The sequence below is a fragment of the Rhamphochromis sp. 'chilingali' genome (assembly GCF_963969265.1).
Source record: "Rhamphochromis sp. 'chilingali' genome assembly, chromosome: 10".
Lineage (NCBI taxonomy): Eukaryota > Metazoa > Chordata > Actinopteri > Cichliformes > Cichlidae > Rhamphochromis > Rhamphochromis sp. 'chilingali'.
Window position 1 is genome coordinate 21,169,467 of NC_137937.1, and position 24,164 is coordinate 21,193,630.

Genomic DNA, 24,164 nt, shown 5'->3' on the forward strand with positions numbered 1-24,164 from the left:
ATTAGTTTTCCCCTACCTTTGGGGTGAAGTTGACATTGGCTCCTCTATTGAGCAGCAGTTGAGCTACGTTCAAGTTTTCATAGTGCGCAGCAATGTGGAGGGGTGTGAATCCAGTCTGCAGGGACACATAAGGTTAACACCATGCTACTTTCATTCCCTTTGCACTTAAGAAACAAACAGCTAAAACACACCAATTACAGACATTCCTGTTCCATTCTGTACACACACACACCTTGCTTAGCACATCAGGATTGGGGTCGTTCTGCAGAAGCACTGCGGCTGTGCGTGTATCATCGTTACGTGCTGCAATGTGCAGCGCAGGGAGGCGGACCTTTCCTTTGGTGCCATAGTTGATGAGCAGGGCTACAACATTTTCATGCCCCTGCTGAAGAGCCACGGCGAGAGGAGTGAATCCATCCTGCAACACACCGGAGAGAACCAGAAGAGAGGTTGACTCATGGAAGGAAAATGAGAGCGATGTAAGGAGAGAGGCTAATGAGAACAAAAACGGAATGAAAACACAGCGGGTGTGGATCAGCAGAGATAGGACTGAGCAATTTGGGAGATAACTCTTCAAAAATGTCTCTCAGCTTAGTGGTACCTCAGTTGGAATGCTCTGATTGGCTCCATTCTCCAGAAGAAACTTCACAACCTCTAGATGGTTTTCTTGTGCAGCCATGTAGAGTGGAGTGAAACCCTTCTGTCTCAGAAAGACACAACAGGCACGCACACACCCACAACAGCAGCAGAGCAGACACACAAGCACAGCACCAGAGAGACAGTCACAGATGCACACACAGAGATGTAGACAGAGAGGGAACAGCAACACACAGAAATATTGGAACAGAGACACATGTTAACAGATGGAATTGCAATAGTTACTACAGTGGTTTCACAATAGTTAGCCTGAAGAGAAGCCTCTGTGGATTCAGTGACGACTGCTTTGAAAGGCAGCTCTGTCTCACCTGCGACTGAGCGTTGACATTGGCCCCATAGTTAACCAGCTCTTGGACCACCTGCTCCTGCCCTGCCAGGGCTGCGATGTGCAGGGCCGTGTTCCCTTTCTGGTAAAACACAGAAACATGAGAACACAAGCAAACATTTACATGAAATATTACAGGTGAATTCAAAGTGCAAAGTGTTTTTTTGTTTTTTTGAGAACTGGCAGCATTACAAGGTGTTAAGTTATCTGTATTGGTGTTGTTCCTGCATCATCACAATAATGTTGCATCAGCATTGCAACTGACCAGTCACGCTGTTGTGATGTCATAGCTTCGCAGTGTGTTAAAAAAAAAAGCGAAGAAAAACATTTCTTTAATTTTTTTATAAAATTCTCTTCCAGAACAAATGGTAAGCATTTCAAGTGTTATCTTTATTACGTTGTACAACATAAAAAGAAGTATTATCAAGTCAGGTTTGCTGTTTACCAAATTTTGGTTACTAAGTTTGGGTTGCTTGTGATAGTATTTCATAGCATTAGCTAACTTCTTGGCTAATGCTAACTAAACTAATCAGACAGCGTTATTGGTTGGTTTGGTTGCAGTGTTGATCCTGGGCCAACGTTATGATGATGATGCAGGAATAACACAAACGCATGGATGTCAGCTTGTGCTCATTACGACTATAAAAGATCAGACATTAAAACATTTTTTGACAGGGGCAGCATGTTCCTGCAGTCCTAGCTGGTTCATCACCAACCTCACAGCAGCAAATGACTCAAGGAAGAGTCTTCTTGTCTCAAAACATTAGGCATGTTTCCGAGAAATGTATCTGATATTAAAGCATCTATGATTTTTTTCTTTTTTCCCCACAAGTGATTTTTGAGGGGTTAAGGTTGCAACACTTATTTTTACCTTCGTGGTGGTTTCCAGTACGATCCCATTATGGAGTAGCTCCAGCACCATTTTGACGTGGCCTTCTTTTGAGGCCAGATGAAGCCCATTGAGCCCATTCTGAATGAAAGGGAGAGAAGAGTAGACCTCACACTGAAGGGTCCTACACACACTAAGAGCAGTTTCCTCTAATGGAAAAAAATAAACCAAACAGACAGTATATATATATACACACAAACACTTGAAGACCATGCCAACTGACACTGTTATCACAGTGACTGAATCACTCACAAACCATAGCATGCACATACTTACACTGGACACCATGCATGCGGTACTCTCAGAATCAGAGTGGCCATTAGCAAAAACACTGTCTACAGGGATGAAAATCAAGATGAAAAATCTTTCATTTGATTAATGATCATGAAAGGAGGAGGGTGACGGGAGGGAGATGGCAGGCCGCTGGTCTCGTGGCCGGGAAGAATACGAGCCGTGTGGGATAGGTCTGACCTCACACAGCCTTCCTTCAGCCGCACAGGACATGTGAGGTTGGACCTTTCCCACACCACTGATATTATTCCTCTGAGTGGAGAGACCACAGCACACCATCACTCTACTGCAGACAAAGGAGGGAAGAAAAGGGGGGAGGTAGGTAAAAAAGGTAAAAATAAAAATCAAGACAAAAAGGAGCCGAGTTAGAAAACAGTAGATAAACAGGCAAAGAGAGATGGCAGTGGAGGATCAGTTAGACTGAGAGGGACAGGGAGGGAAGAAAATATAGTGAGGGAGGGGCTGGAGTGAGGCAGCGTGCTGGCGAGTGAGCCATGGCAGAGGTATCCACACAAAGAAGGAACAGTTAAGCCTCCACCTGGCCAAACTCCCACCATACTGACTCAAACTGTCACACAACCACTGAGGTTTAAGGGACAATCTACAGCTTTTGCCAGATAGCCTGTCGCTCTGTGCGTGTTCCAGCAATGACAGCAATGGCAATACACATAATAATAATAATAGCTTACATTTGGTCGAAGCTATTGGTGTAAGCCATGTGAAGTAAAAGACTAGGTTTGCTTGGTTTTTATCCAAAAAACTATGTAAAACGGTTTAAAATAAGACACAAAGCAGACACCAGTTATTCCAATATGTCATGAATAAATTCCACATTTAGGGACCGTAACTGTAAGTGAAACACGAATGCTGTAGATTATCTCTGTAGGTCAAAAACATTTGATGCCAAACAGTAAAAAGACAAAACAACTTCATGTTGAGTATCTACAACACAATGAAATGAAAGTGTGTCATTCAGGAAAACACATCTACCAAGGTATCGTAGTTTTTCTGCATGTACATAGTCACATTTTTAATCAGTGGGGTGTATCCCTTTGTCATTGTAGAGCCGTTTTCCAGTAATGGTCGGGACAGTGCCATTTTATACAAATAAACCTGTCATTATGTGGGGTCTGTTGCGGTGATGGTGACTAGGGCTCACAGAAATCCTGACAGGAGCATTACCGCCAAATAATTAGAAAGTGCTGAGGGCACCATACAGTAAGCGAATGGAAGGGAAACCATGACTAAGTTAGATTAATGAGCCATAGTATTCTCTCGTGCGCACATACAGGTTTTGGCCAAGTTTCTGTAGCCTGCGGGCCTCACTCCTAGCCCACTAACACTATCTCTTCCTGGACGCTGTCAGCATAAAGGAGGATGGAAATGGGGCGAAGGAAAAGCCCCTGCCCCATTTATTACCTCCTCTGGAGACCCTTTAAAACCCGACCTGTCACCTTCAGCCACTGATTAACAGTCTAACCGAGCGTACACATACAGTGCACTGGATGGCACACAAATTTAGTAGTCAGTTTAGAGACTTCATGCACACTGAACACAACACACATATGCAGTAAACATTGGTAACACAGAGAAAATCTGAGGAGAACATAATTGGGTTAGGGATTTTATTTTAAATGGCGCCACCTACTCGTTGTATCTATCCCACTGTAACCTATAGGAGAAACTTAAAAGTACTGCAGGTACTACTCAGTGCAGAGCTACAAAAATACCTAATTTTATTTCATTTTTGGAGACACTGCTACTACACCATCCATTCACACTTTTTTATAGTGAGCAGTCCACCAATATCCTAAAAATTTAATTTAATGAGTTAGAAAGCAGATAGTGAGCCAGGAGACTAAAACCCTGGCAGGATTTGACTGTGGGCAAATGAAAAGTAATAAATAAAGTTCGGTTTCTACTTTTGTGCACTACAGCACAATATGTTTAAAGACCAGGTTTGCTGATAAGCAAAATTACATAACGTGAATTAAGAACCAAGAAAACCACGTGCAGTCTGAATAAAAGTGACTGGCAGGTAGTTAGATATGCACGCCAGTCTAGATATTTAATCTGGTGAATGAGTTCTCTCACCTGATTGGCTGTATTTATATCAATGCCATTTTTGATGTGTTCCAAGGCCTTGTCCAGGTTGCCAGAACGGGCTGCTCGGAGAAAACTGTTGCCAGCATCTGCCTGCAACAGAAACAGGGAGAGAGGAGGAAAGAGGGGGATAAAGGGGTACAAGAGAAAGTGAGAGACGCATAAAAGTAGAGGACAAGAGAGGGAAAATGGAGAGAGAGAGAGACAGTGTTTGGTTATTTTTGGGAAAAATGCTTTATAAGGACTGAGAGCGATAGCGTGATGGCAGTCGTCCATCAGTTTTCCTCTCATTTCACTCCTCCCTTGGGTATTTTGGACAGTGCAGTTTGAAAATCTACATCGTGAATCTACACATATGGGTGTGTTAGAGGGTTTGTTGGGCATGTAGGCAAATGTATTAGAAAATATTGGCCACAAGTCTTTCTTTCACTCAGGTGATAAGGCAAGTGTGATGACACCAGTAGTCTGTGGTGTATTTGTGATGCCAGCAGATTGTTGGCTCTCTGTTGGGAGTGTGTGTGTGTGTGTGTGTGTGTGTGTGTGTGTGTGTGTGTGTGTGTGTGTGTGTGTGTGTGTGTGTGTGTGTGTGTGTGTGTGTGTGTGTGTGTGTGTGTGTGAATGAAAGAGACAAAGGTAAAAGGAGAAAGGACAGAGAGTGTGTGAGGCTTTGGTGAGCTCTGGCTCACAGGCCGGCACATGGCATGTTCTCTGTTTTTGTCTGTGTTGTTTTTTTCTGTGTCTGAGGGCTTCATGCCTCTTCCAGGCAGGAAGCCAGGCAGGGGTGCCGCTGAAACAGGATCACTCATGTGGCACGGGGGGGAAGCAAGGGAGAGGAACAGAAGCAGGAGCATGAGCGACCGAGGGAGAACCACAGGGAGAAAGTCGACTGCAGCAAAGCCCCACACCTTTTTATTTCATTTACATAATCTCCTCTCTTGGCTATCCCTTCCTTACATCCTCTTCCCATCTGAATGGACATCTCAACATGCTGGTCAGGAAGAATAAACAGCTGTTCACTGTATGCATTTGCATAAGCACAAATAATAAAGTTATTGACTGTACAAATCCCTCGTTTTTTGTTCCAAAAGAAAAACACCAAATGCTGCTGCGCACTACAAAAGATGGTTTCCTCAGTGCTTTATGCTGTGTTGACTATTGTAGTGACAGGGTTGTTGGTCCTCTTTTGACAGAGAGAGAGCAGGCCGGGGTATAAAAGAGAAAGGATCCACATGCCTGAAGTAGAGGCATAGCAACAAATGACACCACACACCCTCAGCATGACACCAATGGCACAGCGCTGCGCAAAGAGAGAGGTCACTTTAAAACAAAAAAGAAAAAAGAGGAGAAACGACAATGGAAGGGAAACAGAAAACCTTTAAAGGAAAAGCTGCTTCCAGCTGACTGTGGCAGCAAAACAACAGTCCCGAGTATCAGAGATTGAATCTACTCAGTGGCAAAGTTTCCACTTATCAGATGAACCTCGTGCAGCAAGCAGCACCCTGAGCGTGAAGTATTAAACACTGGGCTTCTGAGTACACCCACTCCTCCAGAGCCATTTGCTCTGGAGTTGCAGTACAACTTCTCATATACATGTGTGTTTTAAAAGGGAACGTGCCAGTTAGATAGTCCCACAATAAAAGAAAACAAATCATGGATGTACCAGAAAGCAAACTGACTTATAAATACATGATATCATATCTAGATCTTAATTCATGGCAGTTATATTTACTGAAAAAATATCAAAATGACATCAAAAAGCAATAAAAATAAACATAATACACTAATAATTAGGAATAAATCATTAGTTATACGTGACAGCTTTAATACTCACAGATCCTAAGTTAACTTGGTTCACCATCTTCCTGCTGAGTTACTCCAAGACTTTCTCATCCTCTTTCACTTTGAAGAAGATAACAACCCACAAACCCCTCCCTCTACACAGCTGCGATCAGACTGACCTCCACATACAAACACCTGTCACTGGAGTTCTGATCACCACACTCTAAACACACGTGCATACCTCCCTTTATTCATTTCATTAATGTAATTCAAATAGAGGTTGTACGTTTAATAATTGCCCATATCTCATTTAGTTAAACTTGCGCATGTCTATGCAACAGCTAAATATAAATATCAGACGGCACAAAATTTACATAATGTAACAGAGTGCATGTGAGGTTTCTGTTGCATGCGAGGTTTGCAGACCATGGTGACACACAGAGACACTCTCATCAAAGTAAAGGCAAATACAGCTGATGCAAACACACACCCAACACAATATACATGGTCTCACAGCAAATGGTAACACCATAGTGACCCCGGCTGAGGCCCCTCTACAGTTGTCCAACCCATCTGCCACCCACCCCATTGCTTCTCTTTAAGGTGAGGCTTTCCTAGTCCTGCAGGCTCACATGTGTCTGTATGTTTCTCTAACTATCTGCTTGCGTCAAGAAGTGAGTGTGTGGTGTGCTAAGATAAAGATGCAGGGTAACCGCACCCATCTGCCAAACTCAGAGACAAGCAGGTACAGAGCTCATACACAGAGCAGAGAAAACAAATGCAGTCTAAAAGCTGCTGTGTGGTTTTTCTCGTGTTGCACTCTGCTGGATCGTGTTACGAGTTAGATGAATGAATCCCTCCACGATTATTCCCAAAGAGAATGGACGAGCTTACGACTCCTGGGCTGCGCAGAAATGAGCAGACACATTAATCATACTGCTTGAAGCAAACGACGCAGACAATAACCTGTTCAGAAGCTCCACGGTTAACATTAGCAGTATCAACGCACGGTGTCATGCAGTGTGCATGCAGCTGTCCTCGGGCTGAGACAGTGCAAGGCTCGTTATAATGAAGCTCAAAATTACCAAGTAAAATTATTCCCCTATCATCACTCATCACAGAAAATCCTCTACCCTGAGCTCCCCTACTCGCCCTGCCCCTATCTCAGCTTTTCTTTCCTGTTGCTTTCTTTCCCTCCTCTACCCCCTGCTCCTTACCCGTCTATCCCCCCCCCCCACCTTCGCTTGCCTCCTCTGCTGGTTTTGCAGCAGACAGGATGACATCATCCGCTCGCCAGTGGACTGCAGTGTTCAAAGACTCAAAGTGTGCATATGTGCTTGTATGCACGTGTCGGATATTAATTTCTTATCCCATTGACTGAGGCCCTAAAACTCACCTGAACATTCATTATTTTCTTTTTGCAGCTATTTCACATTAAAGGGTTTTTATGACCAGTCTGGATGAAGTCAGACTGAATGGGGAAGTAAAAACAATGCAAGGCATGAATGGGAAGTCTGCCTGCTGGAGAGTACCAGATACTTCTAATAGAAATCTAACAGCATAATTCAGGAAAACAGCCATTGTGACCCCTTAAAGGTTAGTCTGTATCTGCCAAAAACTTTTATTGCACCCTTTTTTTCTTTTTGATGCCTTTAGTGGTGGATCTTATTTATTTTAGGAATCACTGATTCTAGACTGGTTAGCCCGAGTCTGGCCTAGTCTCAATGCTGCGCAAAAAAAAAGAAAGAACTCAAAATATTTTACGAGTACAATCAACAGACAAATCCTGAATCTCTTCCACAGGATGTCAACAAAATAATCAGACTTATAACCAGTTTCAGAAAATCTCAATATTTCTATCAAAATTAGCACAAAATCTACAAAACAGACACAGTCCCCTTCCTCTCAAACACGCTAACACACGCATACACACACTTACACACAGGTATGCAAACAGCACAGTATGAATCTGCAGACACAGCACCAGGTGCAAATCATAAATATTTTAAGTGCCACCACAGCTATTTGTGCTACCAGCAGAAAGGTGAAAATAAGGTGCCTGCGTATGTTCAGTGTGTCACAAGTACTGCTTTTCTTGCAATAATAATTTCCTGAACTTTAAACAACATGAACTGTGTAAGCACACCAAACTCTAGATGATGTCTAGTGTTTTTCCCTTCCTAAACTCAGTGCCTCGATGTGTTTGGGCTAACACTGGAATCTGGGAGTTTCTGTACATTTTCAGGGGACACTGAAAAACATATGGAAATTCCAAGCAAAATGCTTAAACAGCAATTTCAACAGTATTTTCTGCTGACTTGCATTTGCTCAGAAAATCTTTTTTTTCCCCCCTCTGTCCCTTTTTCTGTGCTCTCCCTCTTTGCTTTTAGATCTCAGGCTGCCTGGAGTGCTTGAGCAGGCAGCAGGTTGTTTCTGTCTGAAGAGATGTAGCAAGTGCAGAGTCTGTCAGATGGAGACCCTCAGGACTGCTGGGTTCTGGACACATTAACAGGAAACGAATGAGAGGGGCACAACTGGGATGAAGCTGTTACATTCCCCAACTCAGCTCTGTCAGTCTGCATGTAAATGTGCCCCCCTGTCCAATCATTTGTCTCTCTGCGGATATTCCTTGTATGTGACAAAGCGTATTGTCCCATTTTTACTATTTACTTTCTCACACTCCGAGCCCCCCCTCCCACTCCACAGCCCACTGTTTGTCCCTGCCAAACTCGATGATTGTCCCTTTATATTTGGGCCTGCTGAAGCCTCTGCATTTGTAGATGAGATTGTCATGGTTATTATTGCCATGGTTATTGTGATGTTTTTGACAGAGGACAAAGGGAGTGAAAGCCATAGGATGACGATAGGTTTTGCAACTGATTGCAAACACACACACACACACACACACACACACACACACACACACACACACACACACACACACACACACACACACACACACACACACACACACACACACACACACATATATTATATCTATATCTATATTTATTTATTTTTAAATCTACCACTGTAGAACTGCCTTTGTATAAATCTTTGTTGTACACTGAGTATTGCTTCAGTATTGCAGCTTAATCAATCGCTACAGAAACCCAGTAAACCTCATGTTGTAGGTTTTTTGTTTTGTTTTTTTTGCTGGGCTTTTACACTTTTTTTTTAATTACATTTACATTACAACTCCTAATTTTTTTTAACTGGAAACATTGTATTTTTCTTTCTTGACCACATTTATATGACTGTAATAGTAACTACTGCCTTTTCCCTGAATTTACCTATAAAATATGCAATAATTTTATATGGACTTCATGTTTTTCTCATAAATTAAACTACTGATGCGCAAAACCACACATTTTTTACATCTTAACCAGCTGCTGATTAAAATGCTTTCTAGATGTTAAAAGTAGCAGTTAGAGATAGCAAGAAATGGGTCTTCTTCATAATTCATTTTTAAAAATATAGAGTACTTTTAGCTAAGTAAAATATCAAACTTGTAAGTAAACATAGCCTTACCCCTAATGATATATTATATTATATTATATTATATTATATTATATTATATTATATTATATTATATTATATTATATTATAAAGAAAAATAAAGTGACTTTTGGAATATAATCAAATAGTTTTCTAACTAAAACACGTCAGTTAAAATTCATCTATGTTTGCTCCCTTATTGCCAAGACTCCACAAATTTTATATTCAGATCAGGGTCTCTTTTCATCATTGATGAAGACTTGGATCTCAGAGAGGATAAAAGCCCAACTTTACTTTATATATTTACCCTTTATTAGTTACTTTTTCTATTTGGCAATTCACTTTGGCAAGGTCTAATTGTACAGACACTAATAGAAGTGGAAAAAAAAAACCTCCAGACAGTGGATGGTTCTGAGAAGTTTAACCTTCACTGATTGCATGGTGACTATATCTGTAGTTCATCCTCACGCCAATAAACTACACATAGAAGCTGCATCGTCAAGAGTAAACTCTTACAATCACTTCTTCTTTTACTGCAGATAAACTCCAGGAAACACAAAAAAAGCACACGAACTCAAGTAGTAAGGCCTTGTGAGTCTGTGCCCTGTGTTGCCATTACCTGCACTGGGTGAGCACATGAAAGCCACACTTAAAGCTCTCATTAACCGACCCTCTAATCAGTTTTACCGACCTCTGGTTTACTTACCGCAGCTAATCCTGGTACAATCTGAACATCAAACAGACAAATTAAGTCAAAAACAAGATTAAGGTTGGAAACAGAACATGACACACACCCACATGTATACGCACTTACACTAATCTTGGGTGCACATGCATGACAATTTTCAAAGATACTCCCAAGCAACCAAACTCACTCCCACGTCTAAATAGGCTGTTTTTCTAGCACTCAATCACCTCTATAGATGTTTGATTAAAACCGCATGAAGCTGGTGTGTAGTCCATAAAGAACAGATCAGATTCTCAATGAGCAGAATCAATGTTTACTCCTCCAGGACTTGTGTTACTTTTTCTCTTCTTAAAAACAAGGCCCTGTTCAGGACTGAAAAGGAGAGGCAGTGAAAGCAGCGCTGAAGACAACGCTCCCAAACAGTTAATGTGGACAGACAGAGAATAAGAATGGCACTTTGCAAACAGACAGCCAACAGAAAGAGCCGTGTGCTGAATAAAATGAGCTGAAACAAATACCAATACATCAATATTCATGTGTGAGATAAAGAAAATATGAAAGGAAAGGATTTAAAACAGGGAGCAAAGCCAGCGAGAAAAAGGTACTCGACCATCACAGTGTGATGTAGAAAGGTTAAGAGAGGGAACGCTGGCAGGTGCATTACAGCTGAGAAAATGCAATGATTTTACAGTGGAGCAAAATGCTATTAAAAAAGACAGCAGAACGAGTATTAGAGAGACATACAGTCATATGAAGAGACAGGAATAGTTACAGGACAAGAGATACAGTACGAGTGCAGCAAGAAGAAGGTGAGACAGAGAACAGCAGAGTCTGTGTACTCACTCCAAAAGTGACGCTCTTGACTGGCATGCCTGTTGGCCCTCCACTCTCTCTTTCTTACGTTTTCTGTTTCTCTCAAACACACAGCTGTCTTTTCTGTTGCCCCCTGCAAGTGCTGCGGTACAGGGCACGTAGACCCCCATCCAACGTAAACACGAAAACCACTCACACACACATATACACACGCCCAGACACACACTTGAGTAAGTATGGTGGGTGGAGATATTGGGTAGGGTGGGGGTTGAGGGGATGGGGGGCCCAGGGGTTTATCTCTGGAGGAATGCTGCCTGTATCTAAGGACACACATTTCACACGCAGCCGAAAACAAATGGGCACCCCCACACTCTGCCCGTGGATTTCCTGCCTCCATCCGTGTTCCTTCTCGGCTCCATTTCCACTCATAGTTTGAACTATCCTTACTTTTCTCATGTACCCCACCCGTTTCGTGCCCTTTTTCGGTCTTCCATCACACTCTGCTCTGCTGTCCACCTCTTCTGTCCCCTCCACCTTTCACATTTGTTGCACCCCGACACTCTGTGTCACCCCAACTTTATCCCTCCTTTCTCCTGTCCCTGCTTGCCCGCATGTCACGCCCATCGCTGTGTCTCCTGTATGTTTTGTGACAGCCAGACAATCAATTTTTTTCTAAGACCAGGCAGAATACCAGAATAGTGCAGAGTTACTGTGGCGAATGGGTGTGTTTTTTCCGAGTGGGTCCGTTTCAGTCTGCGAGGTGACTTACAGTGACAAAGCGCCCGGTGGGGGGGTTGCTGCCACCGCCCAGTGACAATGGGGCCAGACACATGGGGTGGAGGGGTGGGGGGGAGCACGGAGGGGCCAGGCTCTCAAAAGGCCCTGCCTCTTTTAATAAAGCGTCCGTCATTCCTCGCTTGAAAGGACCTCCTTTTCTCTCCCTCTCCCCTCCTCTCTCCCTCTCCTGGCTAAATGCTGGGAAAAGCACATCGCTGCCAAAACCATGCAGAGAGATAAATGCTAGTAGGAGAGATGAAGGAGGGGGCATGGCAGAAAGGAGGCTATACACTACTCAGTACCACTGGACCGTGACCTGGGCAAAAACATCACGTGGGACGTCTGTGCTGTCCACAGAATTGAGTTTGGACAGTGACGAGAGCTCCAGTGAAAAAGAATGTTGAGGCAGTGGACAACGAGTACTAATGCCCATGAAGACATGACAAATTATCCCATGCTTCTCCAAGAAGCGTACTAACATCAGCCTACTCTTGCCAAGCCAGCAGAGAGTAACGCAAATTATATGAGGGGAAGAATGATAACCTCTCAGATCCTTGTTGATAAGACTTTTTCCCCAAAGGTGTGGCAGAATTAAGTGAGTGATGAGACCCACCTGAGTTTTTCTCAGCAGGTGCAGTCAGCTTAAAAGTGTCATTGTTACTCATGACACAGTAAGACAATCAAGTAGTCAATAGTTTATGAGGTATTATAGTAGGATTTTTGATTATGGTGCTTTGCAGGCTTTCCTGCAAGACTTTTCTTCCTTTTTAAGTCAACTGTGTGACAGATGTTGTGGGTCAGAACTCACCTGTTCTGCTTACCGGTACTAACCATACAGCTTAAATCTGTAAGAGCACTCTTGCAGGTGGCCTCATAGCGAACTAGTGGCCGACCAACTTTTCTTGTCCCTTCAGCCAGCTGCCCATTTATCAGGGTTTGATTGGCCAGTCATCATCCATGCGGCAAACATGGCCCATCCAATATAGGTGATTTCCAAACAATTTGATCTTTATGTCCTCTACGCTGGCATTTTCTAGGACTTCCTTATTTTAGACAAAATGATCCCATTTGATTCGTCACATAGACCTCAACCTTTAAAAGCTAATAACACATGAAGGATTCAACAAGGATAAATATATGTAAAGCATTGCTGTGCTTTATTTCTAATGCAGGTGAGAGTTTTTAAAGCTGTGTTATCAATCATTTAGTCCCCATCTAGGCTGTAACTCTTACACCCTTGCACAAAGATGTATTCTTATTTATTCTCTTAAAGAGACAGAGATCTAACTGAGAGTGATTTCAGGTCATTGTCGAGTTCAGGCCACACTGCTGTTTTGTAACAGGGTTGATTTAAGTTGGAGACAGACATGCCCTCTGCACCCTGTGTCACGCTCCTCTTGTTTGCAGGATAAAGGGTTGCGACTGTCCACGTGTGGTGCTTGTGGTGGTTTATTGCCCGTGTCCTGATGCTTCAGAGAACAGTGATCAGAGAGAAAAAAAACTGTAAAGAAAAAAAGCCACACACTGTAGTCTGTACCTATTCTCACTATTTCACATCACAGACCTAAAGTTAGCATTTTAGGATCAAACATATGAAGTAGCAATAGCAGTAGGAACTATACTGGTGGAAACCGGAGAGGATTCATTTGGAAAAAAAGAAGAAAAAAAAATCTTTAAGTAAAAATAACAAAATGCATTCTCTGAAGGCAACATTTTCAAAGCAGAAAACACGTGCATTATCAGTCATAATGACAAAACTCTATACCATATTCTCTTTGAATTCCAACATAATGCTATTTCTATGTAAGGTTGCACAGGTTCAGAATGCTGTAATGCCCCTCTAGTGGCAGCACAATGCTCTGCAGCTTTGGCCAGTAGCAGCTTCATATCAGGGATGAGGTGGGTTGGGCTGATACTGCAGCCTTGGCAAAAACCTTACAGTCTCTCTCTCTCATACACACCCACAAGTACACACACAAAACACACACATTCAGTGGCTTATCCTGTACTTCAGCACTTCCACACATTAAGCTTGCCTGGCTTCTGAACTGAGAAAAGAGCTATTTAATTCAGCATAGGTAGCTCACGCTCATATACATACATAGTCAGACGTACGGTCACCTGAACAAACGCACATGCGCCTCAATGTGACAAAGCCAGACTGACCTGTGGAAGACAAAAAACAGGAAGTTAGAAATACTCGAGGAAGGATAGCAGAAAAGATGAAAGCAATAGAGAAGAATGACAGCCGCAATATGTCAGCACAGGACCGGGCTCCTATTAATCTTCATAAGTGGACAAGTAGAGTCAGGGAAATACAGAGGGAGGATGTGCACGAGGCGAGAGAAAGAGAATCACTGTGGAGAGAATATATGTCTTCACAACTCTCCATGTCTCCCTCTCTTGTTTTGTATGTACGCAGTGCCGGAGCTCTTGCTGAGAAAATAAAGCATCTTGACCATCACTCACTACTGGGTTTGAGTCAGCCTCAGACAGAATCCGAGCAGCCAGACCATAATTCAATCAGTCTGATTAATAGACATAGAGGTGAAGTGGCCTGAGTTTTTAAACTCTATTCAGAACTAATGTACTGTCCTGAAACTACAAGATATGAACCCCACCAGGACGACGAGTTCACCTTCCAATGCTGATTTAACTCAATTTAAGTTGGGCATAATGCAATAAGATTGTAAGACCCTGAAGAATATAAACTCCATTGTTCCTCTGAGAAAGAGAAGCAGAGCAAGAAGTAAAACACTACATAACATTTTATTGTTACTTAGCTTCTGTCTTTAATGTCTAATTATTTTAGAGCTTTCTTGATGAAGGTTACAATGTGACAATAAGAGTTTCATTTTTCTTTTATGTAGGCAAACTAAACTAAAGCCATTTTTAAAATAATAAAAACAATAATAAGAGGGCAATTTCTTGTTATTAATCAGCTAACTCATACAAAGACATAAATACCGTTCAAATCAGCAGGTTACTTTTCGGAAATTTATCTTTAACAAACTTTGTATATTGTTTATGTGGTAACTGCATAGTTACTACACTGTTGTGACAGCTACCTAGCTAGACTGTTACTGCAATATCTTCTTCTGTTTTCCATTTAATTTCCTGGTATGTCAGATGGTTACATAACAAAAGGACCAAACTCAGCCAAATGAGTTCAGTTAATGTATGACTGAAAAAAGTAGAATTACAAAATAATTTATTAATACACTTTAAAAAGGATTATATGCAAATGGAGGCACACAGTGACTGCCCGTGTCTTTCTGCACTGGGGTATGTTTTAAACCGGTCTAGGTCTTGTAGCATGTCATTAACATTTGTACAGGGACAGTGACATTTCCAAACATTCGTTTTCGGTTTGCCTTGCACCATCAGTCCCATTCCTCACCCCAGAGAGAGGAAGCAGCAAAGAATCCAAAGATGAAAGAGGAGACGAGTGGAAAGAGCAAGAGGTGCGCAACAAAGCGGAAACAAAGGGGTCCGGTGATAAATAAACACGCCTTGGGAGCGTCAGTGAGTCTGTGCTGCAGTGGATTTGTGCACAACATCTTCATTTGTTGCACAGTCTTGTTGACAGTATGACAGCATAATCTGCATTGCTTTGCTGAGTCAGACACCCACAACTCTATATGCATAAACTTCCTGTGTTATTGAAACTAAACTGGTGGAGCGACTGCCAACAGCAGTAAATGACCCATTCATACCCAAATACACAGGCTGCTCTTGATTAAAAAATGAATACATATTTGATGTGTCTATCATGTCGTTTTCCACTTCAGCATTTAATATCTTGCCTCTGGGGACAGATGTTGCAATTAAGGGAGACGCTCTTATCAATCAGTGCAAGTGGAGTCCAAAGAAGTCTTTTAAAGCTGGAGTCAATCACTCAGCTGCCTCTACTCAACAACTTTAGCACTGCCTTACATTTACAGATCCAAACACTCACACACTCATAGAAATACCTGCATCAATTAACACCACACACACACACACACACACACACACACACACACACACTTTCACCCACAGCGCATTACATGCAGGTGCACACACCCTTTTCATTCAGCACACACACATACCCCAATCAACCACAACATTAAAACCACCACCTGCCTAATATTGTGTCAGCCCCCATCATACTGCCAAAACGGGTCCACAGGACCTCTGGGGGTGTCTGCTGTGCCAGGCACTGGGATGTTGGCAGCTGATCATTTGGATCCTGTGGGTTATGGGTTGTGGCCTTTTTGTATTCGGCTTGTTCTGACGTTCCTGGGGATAATTAGTTGGATTAGGATCTCGGAAGCTTGAAGCTAGGTCAATACTTGGGGTTCTCGGTCCTAACTTTAATTCCTGTTCATTTTTAGGCTGCGGCAGAGGTCAGCGTTCTGCTGGGAAATGCTGCTGCCATTGCCATATGGGCTCTGCTTGGTACAAGTGGACAGTTGGTGGCATATATTTAAGTAAGATCTGCATAAAAGCAAAAGGAGACGCATTTTCCCGAAACTGAAGTATTGATATTTCTTTCTCCTGTCAGTAGCTTTAATGTTGTGGCTGAGGGGTGTACGTAGCTCACAGCAACCTTCCATAATGCAAGCATTCAATTCGGGCAGCGGTATACTCAAACTGAACAATGTCGTGCAACGTATCATCAAACAATGTTTGTAGGGAAGTTTAGATGTTTATATATTTTCTTACAACATTTGGGGGTGTTGAGAGATGCTGGTAATTAAAGTAGGGTGAGTGCATTTAAACCTGGATGTACAATCAAATGTGGCAGATATGCAACTCTGCCCAAACCATTAGGGGCCCAAGGCAGACACAAATTTCCATCAAGCTCGTTTTGCCTTTTTCTGAAGAACCAGGTTGAGGTGGCCATAAACATCAGAAATGAGTCAGAAATCAGAACTTCAGAACTTGTACTTATAAACAACTTTATTCTGAAATTTAAACCAGATATCTGTAAGTCAAATCACTTTTTTTTGGCTCTTTAATTTGAACTTCTGGTAGAGTTGGCCTAAGCTAAAATACAGGAAGAGACTGTTTTACAATAACGGGAACTGATTTAATGACACAATCTACTGTGTTTATTAAGATATTTTTATGGTGATGAATGAATGAAAATAAAATGCTGCATAACAAAATGCACTTAGAGTGTCTGAATTTGTTTGAGCATCTTATTTACTTCCTTGTGATTAAAAGCTGTCGAGGTATAGCTATAGCCTGTTTTACCTGTTTGTAAATTCAAATGAAACCATATGAAAATGACTGAATATCACTGGTGTAGAGAGCAGAGAGACTGGATTTCCTCCCCTGGTCTGCGCTGAACATTCACGGGGTTCACATGAAAATGTCAAACAGGGAGATTCTGTCTGTGAAACACTGAGGCGATGTATCCTGGCCATTGTTAACGTATATATATGTATTTCACTTTTTCACTTTTTATTTCAGTCTTTCTCTGCTGGAACTATTTTTAGGCAGGTCACCAGGTCTTCATCACTGATAATGCAGACAGTGTGGAAGTAAGAATATGGGTACATGTTGAGGACGGGGAAGCCCACCATTACACCTCCTGTGTATAAAAGCATAAAGTATCTAACAAACTGTTGAATTCAGAGGGCTTTCAGCGGGCATTTTCTTTTTGGAGTATACTTCCACCTTTAACCATGCACTCTGCACATTCATCTTAAACACATGCACATGCACGCATGCATGCACATTAATTGTTGCTCACATTCTCTTTCTCAATGTCTTTTTGTCAGGTAAGGATACATATAAATAGTGGTGATGATATCTAAGATGCCTTTGGGTTTAAATGGACACAAACAAAAACAAATAGTGCAGTTGGAAAGTCCAACCAATGTAAAAAAAAAAAAAGTATATAAAAGAAGTAGTGGGTAAAGGTATTTGAGTTATGGAAGTCATCATTTGAAGGCAAATAATCCCATAAACAGAGGAGTGTAATATTGTGGGGTTAAGCTAAAAAAAGAAGTTTTAAAAAACGTGTGAGCAGAAAGAGACATCTGGTCCTGGCTTCATTAAATCTTTAAAAGTTCAGCCTTAAGGTTATCATGTCAGAAATGTATGTTTACACTTACGTAGAATGGAAACAACATTTTGATTTATAAAAGATTGGATGAGGGACATACATATTCAGTGACCTAGCTTAGTATGGCTCCACTGAAATCATTCTTTACAGGCCAGATTGTTCCCGTGAGGGATCTCACTATAGCAAAAAGCCAGAAATGATCAGTTCCTAATGGGTCAGCAAGACGAGGAGAGTCCTGCTCTCCTGTCTCCTCTTTAACGTTGGGCTGAGGCCAACTGAGACATTACACGACTTCTGCAGTCTGGCACAAAAGCAGTAAACCTTTAATCTGAATTCTGTGAAGCTGGTATCAGTAACCCTGGGACAAAAACCAGAGTTACAATATTTGAATGCGCCATGGCCTTTCACATGTAAATTACACTCTGCCCCCCTAGCCGAAACAAATTACAGCCAACTGCTGGTGGCTGGATATGAATGGGCTTCCTAATGTAGTCTACATCTACAGTGGGCCAGGGAGCAGCTGGAAAAAAGAAACTGAGACGGAGGAGAATTTATGTGACAGAGCAGGGTGTGATAGTTTGCTTTATTTCATATTAAATCTACAATGCAGCCGTACTGTGACGAATGGGGCTTGGCTCTCTGAGCATCTGTCTCCAAGGACTCACTGAGGGGTAATTAGAGCTGTGGGATGATAAGGGATATTCTCCAGCCCGGCCCAGCCCAGCCCTATCAATGGTGGCACAAGGGTTGGGGCTTTACACAAATCTGTGTACAGGAGGGGGCAGGGTAGGGTGGAGCACTGGATGAAGGGCTGGATTTTTTGTAAATTACATCAGCTCAGGGTAAGAGTCATGGTTTGTGGGACCTGTCTGAGTTTTATATCACCAAGCCAATCTGCATGATGCTGCTTAATGCTTTTGGACTTATTTGGGGTGACAGCTATGAACAAAACTAGCTGGAGTGAGCTTGCAGCAATATACAATGTAGGTTCATTCATTTTTGTAGCTTTGGTTCTACTGATTAAACATGTGCTAAAACTAGGTCTGACCAGGTCATAAAACAAAGTTACTATGATTTCAATATATGACACACGTCCAGTTCACTGCTAATTGTGAAGTATTTGCATAAAAGAAGCAGTTATTCAGGTTCACCCAGAATGTAAAAAGTCTTTACATTTCATTGGCTGGTTGTTCAGTTGCAAGAATTATTTTTACACACCAGCAAAGCTTTACAAAAACAAAACTGGGGGGAAAAAAGAAGCTGCTTGTAGCCAAACTGTGAGAAAGACTTTATGTCATGTTTAGCACTAAACAAGTTAACCTATTGTAGCTGTGAGTCTGATTCTGAATTCTGATTTCTCTTCTTTGCATTTATGTTTAAGACAGTTTTTCAAATGTCCTCCAAACGAGACTCAGACCGATGTTATAAGGCCCAACATAACAGCAGAAATGTGTTTACAGTTTGGCCTTTTTTTACAGGCTTAAAATTCGTTCTTAAAGTGTGCAATAATAGATGAGTGGCTGTTCTGACAAACACGCAGATGCTAGCAAAGATGACTGAAGCTGTGAGGCTTCTGATAGGCTTCTTCACTAACTATGGAATCGCTGAACTGGACCTTTTCAAGGTTTTGGTGTCTTTTAGTGCCTTTTGATGCAATGACCTGGCCAGATTTATTGTTTGCTATATCTTTAATTGCACATGAGTGCTCCACTTTTGGCTAGTGAAATTTTATTATTATATTTGGATGTTTATTTGTATATATTTTTGTCTGTGTGATGATCATCACATGCAGTTACAAGATCTATATGGATGCAAATCGCTAATAAAGCTTTATGTGTTAGCTTGCCAGAATTCCTGACTCCTAAAAATCATCATAGCAGTGGCCAAGATGCAAAAATGAGTTTTTTCTATTGGACTTTTATGTATATTGTCTATGATTAAAACAAACTAATTGTTTAGAACCTGAATAATCAAAATCCTCACATTTGTTGCTTTGTTAGATTTTGTCAGTTTTATTACATTTTCAGACCTACAGTGTTAGAGACTGATAAGTGGGAAGCAGACATCTTTTTGCAGGAGCTTGGTTTATGCCACTACTGCTTTCCTCTGCTGCAATAGCTAAGGGCACGTGAGAAGACTTTTACTCAGGTAACAGGTGCTTAAATGTTCATTCTTACAGCCAGCAATCACACTAACCCTTCCCAAAAAGACTTAGGAACTCTTTATTGTACAACCCACTTGATGATTATTATGTTTACGTAAGCCATCAGGGTTTTTCCAAAGTGGTAATATTTATAACCAGATAAATGCAACGCTATATGGACAATGACTACAAACCTAACAATATATTTCTAGCTGTGACAGAGAGAAATAAATAAATAAAATATCAGCTTTCACACATTCAAACAAAAGATAAAAGAACATTCAAAACAATAAACGAAAAATACAACTGGCCAGTGCACACGCATTCAAGAGCATAACCAAGGGAAGGACTCCATATTGTTGTATGCTGGGCTGCTTTTCATGATGGTGTGTTTTCTTGACGCTGTTCAATGTGCTCAGCTCACCTTGTTTTTTTAAATATATTTGTTCTTAAGTCGCTGCACTTCCAAATGGTTTACGTACTTAACTGTGTAAGATGAGAAAAGTTTAACTGGGTTTCTGTGAAGGGTAACCCAATAGTGCTCCAAAGTGTTTGGGAGCAATATGGAGGTAAGGAGAATAGCTTTAGGAATTTCACACGGGAGCAAGGGGGAGCTAGGATCTGAGGGGAAATCATCAGGGGCAAGAGTCGTCTGGAGCAAGTTTCCCAGCAGCCTTATTGCACTTAGATGATCTTTCCTCCAACAAGGGACAACGGATTCAAGATCATCTACTAGATGTGGTGCAATAACACCTTGGGCAAACCTATCCCAGACTGTTTAAACAGATAAAAACAGACAAAACACAGGAACAGCACATGACAAACATAGTGACACATAAAATACGCACAGACACAATACACAACACTGACACATCAAAGGCACGGGCAAAGGCAGGCAACCAGGCAAGACCACAACACTGACAGCACTTAACAGGAACATCACAGGACAGACATTCAGACTTTCTTCTAATACACAGATCGAAGCCATGCAAGGACGGAAAAGCATGCACACAAACTCACAGGACAAAGAGATCAACTCCAAAGCACATCCCCGCACTCTCGCTCTCACACACACCCACACGAACTTTAAACTAACCCTAAACACGAACACAGAATGACACAAGCATATTTTAGAAATCAGAAGAACCCACAGGAAAAATACTTGGACTGTTGTCTGTTATCTCTACTGTGAACTGTTGTGCAAAGTACTTTTTTTTCCATAGCAGGAAGCGCATACCTATTTGTAACTCGTATGAAGCATTTTAAAAGTACATCAAAGCTATATTTTCCCCGTGGACTCTTGTCTTGTAATATGCTGCTTGAGAACATTAATTTCAGAGAAATCACAGAGACGATATCCAGATTAATATCCACACAAATACACACTAAGGTTATATGTATTACGTTTAACTGAAAAGAAGGAACGCAAAAACAATAACAAACCAAATCAAATAAATTAGGAACAGCACGTTAGTACGATACGTCAAGCAAAGACAGGAACAAAGAAAAAGCTCCAGCCTGATCCCACGACACCTGACTGAATCAGCTCACATCACAACGGCAACACTAGAAAGTCAAAGGAATCAGAACTACAGTACCATAAAGCAACACATCACAAAAAGAAACAAGAGAGATAAAGATAAAAAACAACAACAACAGCAGAGCAACAACAGTGACACAAACTTTAAGTGACAGATACAACATTTGTCATAAATACATAATATATACATATAGATATAAAGAAAGAGGAAAAGCCAGATATACGTGTTGCAGATATTTACTTCATCATCATAGTGCCATACTCCTTGGCCATCCGGCATCTCAGAGCTCACACTACTGTCCTGATCGATTAGCCAGCGATGCACGGCGTGGGCCTAAAAGGACATACGACATAAAGACAGAGCCCGGTTAATCGCAGCAGTGAGAAGCAGAGATGGAGAGACAGAAAGGAAGAGGGAGGGTAGAGGAGGAGAAGCAGCACGGACAGAAAACAATGACAAGGAAATGATCAAAAGATTCAGGAGGAGGAACAGGTGAACATCAAATTGAGACACGGAGAGAAAACTAGGTGGAGCGAGAGGAGGACGAGGAAACCAACCCCACCCTGCCCCAACCTATCCCATCCCACCTTGCTTGTCAAACCCCACCCCAACCCCAGGAAAGAACTCCCCTGTGGGAAATAGGCCAGGTTACAATGAGTGGTATGAGCGAGATGTAGCACGACACGAGGTGGGAGGTAGGCAACACCGCTATGATGGCGATGGAGGTGGGTCTGGTGTTGGTGGCTTTTGGCTCACAGATGGATCGAGTGCGTCACTGTGGGAGAGCTGCAACTTACACACCGGAGTGAGTCGGGATTCCTTCATATCACACTTGTGCGAGTGGCACCGGGACAAAACTGCAGTGTACTTACCCTGAATGTTCATATAGAAATGCGTAACCACACAGAGTATGTGCCGTACAACACAACACCACAGGAAAAGACACCGAGCAATCTTAAGCACAGAAAGAAAAATAACATAAAGACACCAATGACAGTGTGAGTGCCTCCACATTAACACAGATACATCAGTAAATCCACAAAGGTGTGAAACAGCAAGAGTGGCTCAGCCAAAAGTAATTTAGGAAAACAGCCAACAAAACTGCATGAACTCTTGACCAGATAACCAGATAACATTTGGGTTTTTTTTCCAGGACAACTGTCTGCTCCTCTCAGAGAATCAAAGTACAATAAAAGAGACAGTGTCCCAAACTTCTCCAGACAGACAGATAGCGAGACGTCTGCTCAGACTCCTTCAGCTAACATTTAAATCAAGCACATACTGCAGCCGGTCTAGTCCCGGTCACCCTGAAACACACATACAGGATCTCATACGCATGCACCAAACCCCATCTGTTACCCTCGACTGTTGTCGTGTCAGCACCAAAAACAACCGAACACAGCTCCTTTCGCGAGGCTTGCTGCCCCATGTGGCAGAAATACTTGTCAAAATATGCAATGGGGTGAAATCGCAGAATGCAGGGATTAATTACCCTGTCATAGCTGCTACTGCACATTTACTATTTACTTTACGCAAGCAACTTTACAGTTTTTAAGATGCAGTGATGCAGGCTGTCATACCAATGGGCATTTAGCACATAAACTGTCGGCTGTCGGCATAAACTGCCCGGCTACTTTAATACTGAACGCAGAGAGGGAGAGTGAGGGTGTTACATAACCACATACGAGGGTACACACATCACAAAACACACTCCCGGGCGGCTGTCTTGTTTAAGCCTTCAACAAACCCATTTGACTTCCAAGAGATCTGTAGCCTAACCACGTAGACTGGCTCCTGCAAATCTCGCCCCAGTGCAAACTTGACTTTAAATACAAAATCAAAACACAGTCCAAATGTATTTTATACTGTAACTTGGTGTTAACCATGATTATAATTTAAACCCATATTCTAGCATGCGAAAAAATCCCTTTAAAGGATAAAACCTGTTTGTTTTTCCTCATGCGTCATATTTGTAAGGAATATTTGACACGAGAAGCAAACAGACACAGAGGGGTCAGGACCTTCTCCATCAGGTTTTGTGACTGCAATGACAGATACTGTTAAACACATAGCAGGGAAGAGGAGGGCACCACACAGGAATAGACAGAGCCAGCTCAAGGGTATAGTGAATCAAACGGTGACAGCATAGGCCAAAGCCTCTGTTAGGACACCTGAAAATAGACAAAAACTAGCAGAAAAAGGCAGCCAGAAGGCACTGTAATTTTCGCTTTGCAGGAGCCAGCTATAAAATATAACTGCCGTATCGGGGCTTGGTCTCAGGCCGTACATGGGAAAGCAGGTGTGGAGGAAATTGCTTGCATATGTGTTAATGTCTGTGTGAGTGTGCATGTGTGGATTTGATGCACAGGGGCGTCAAGAGTTTGTGGTGAGTTACTGAGCGTGTCAGCTTAGAAGAATAATTGGATTAAGTAGCAGACGGCTAGTGATGACAGCGAGAGGGGAGTTGAAGGAGTTGAGGGGGAAGAAGAGGAGGAGTAGGGTAGACAGACTGAGGCAGAGGGGGGAGAGAGGTACTGATAAGTAAGTATAACAGGCCACTTGCTGTGGAGCCTCTGGGAGCCACGGGACAGTGAACAGACAC

At 42.1% G+C, this 24,164-nt stretch overlaps 1 protein-coding gene across 1 annotated transcript in view; it reads right to left on the minus strand.

Annotated features, from left to right (window-relative positions):
• The window catches only part of ank1a (ankyrin 1, erythrocytic a), an 85,600-nt gene that overhangs the window by 30,524 nt on the left and 30,912 nt on the right, over positions 1–24,164 (minus strand). Inside the window, 7 exon segments of the mRNA XM_080892893.1 lie at positions 17–115; positions 233–418; positions 602–700; positions 966–1,064; positions 1,854–1,952; positions 4,257–4,358; positions 21,803–21,895. Coding sequence (XP_080749019.1) covers positions 17–115; positions 233–418; positions 602–700; positions 966–1,064; positions 1,854–1,952; positions 4,257–4,358; positions 21,803–21,895 — 777 coding nt within the window.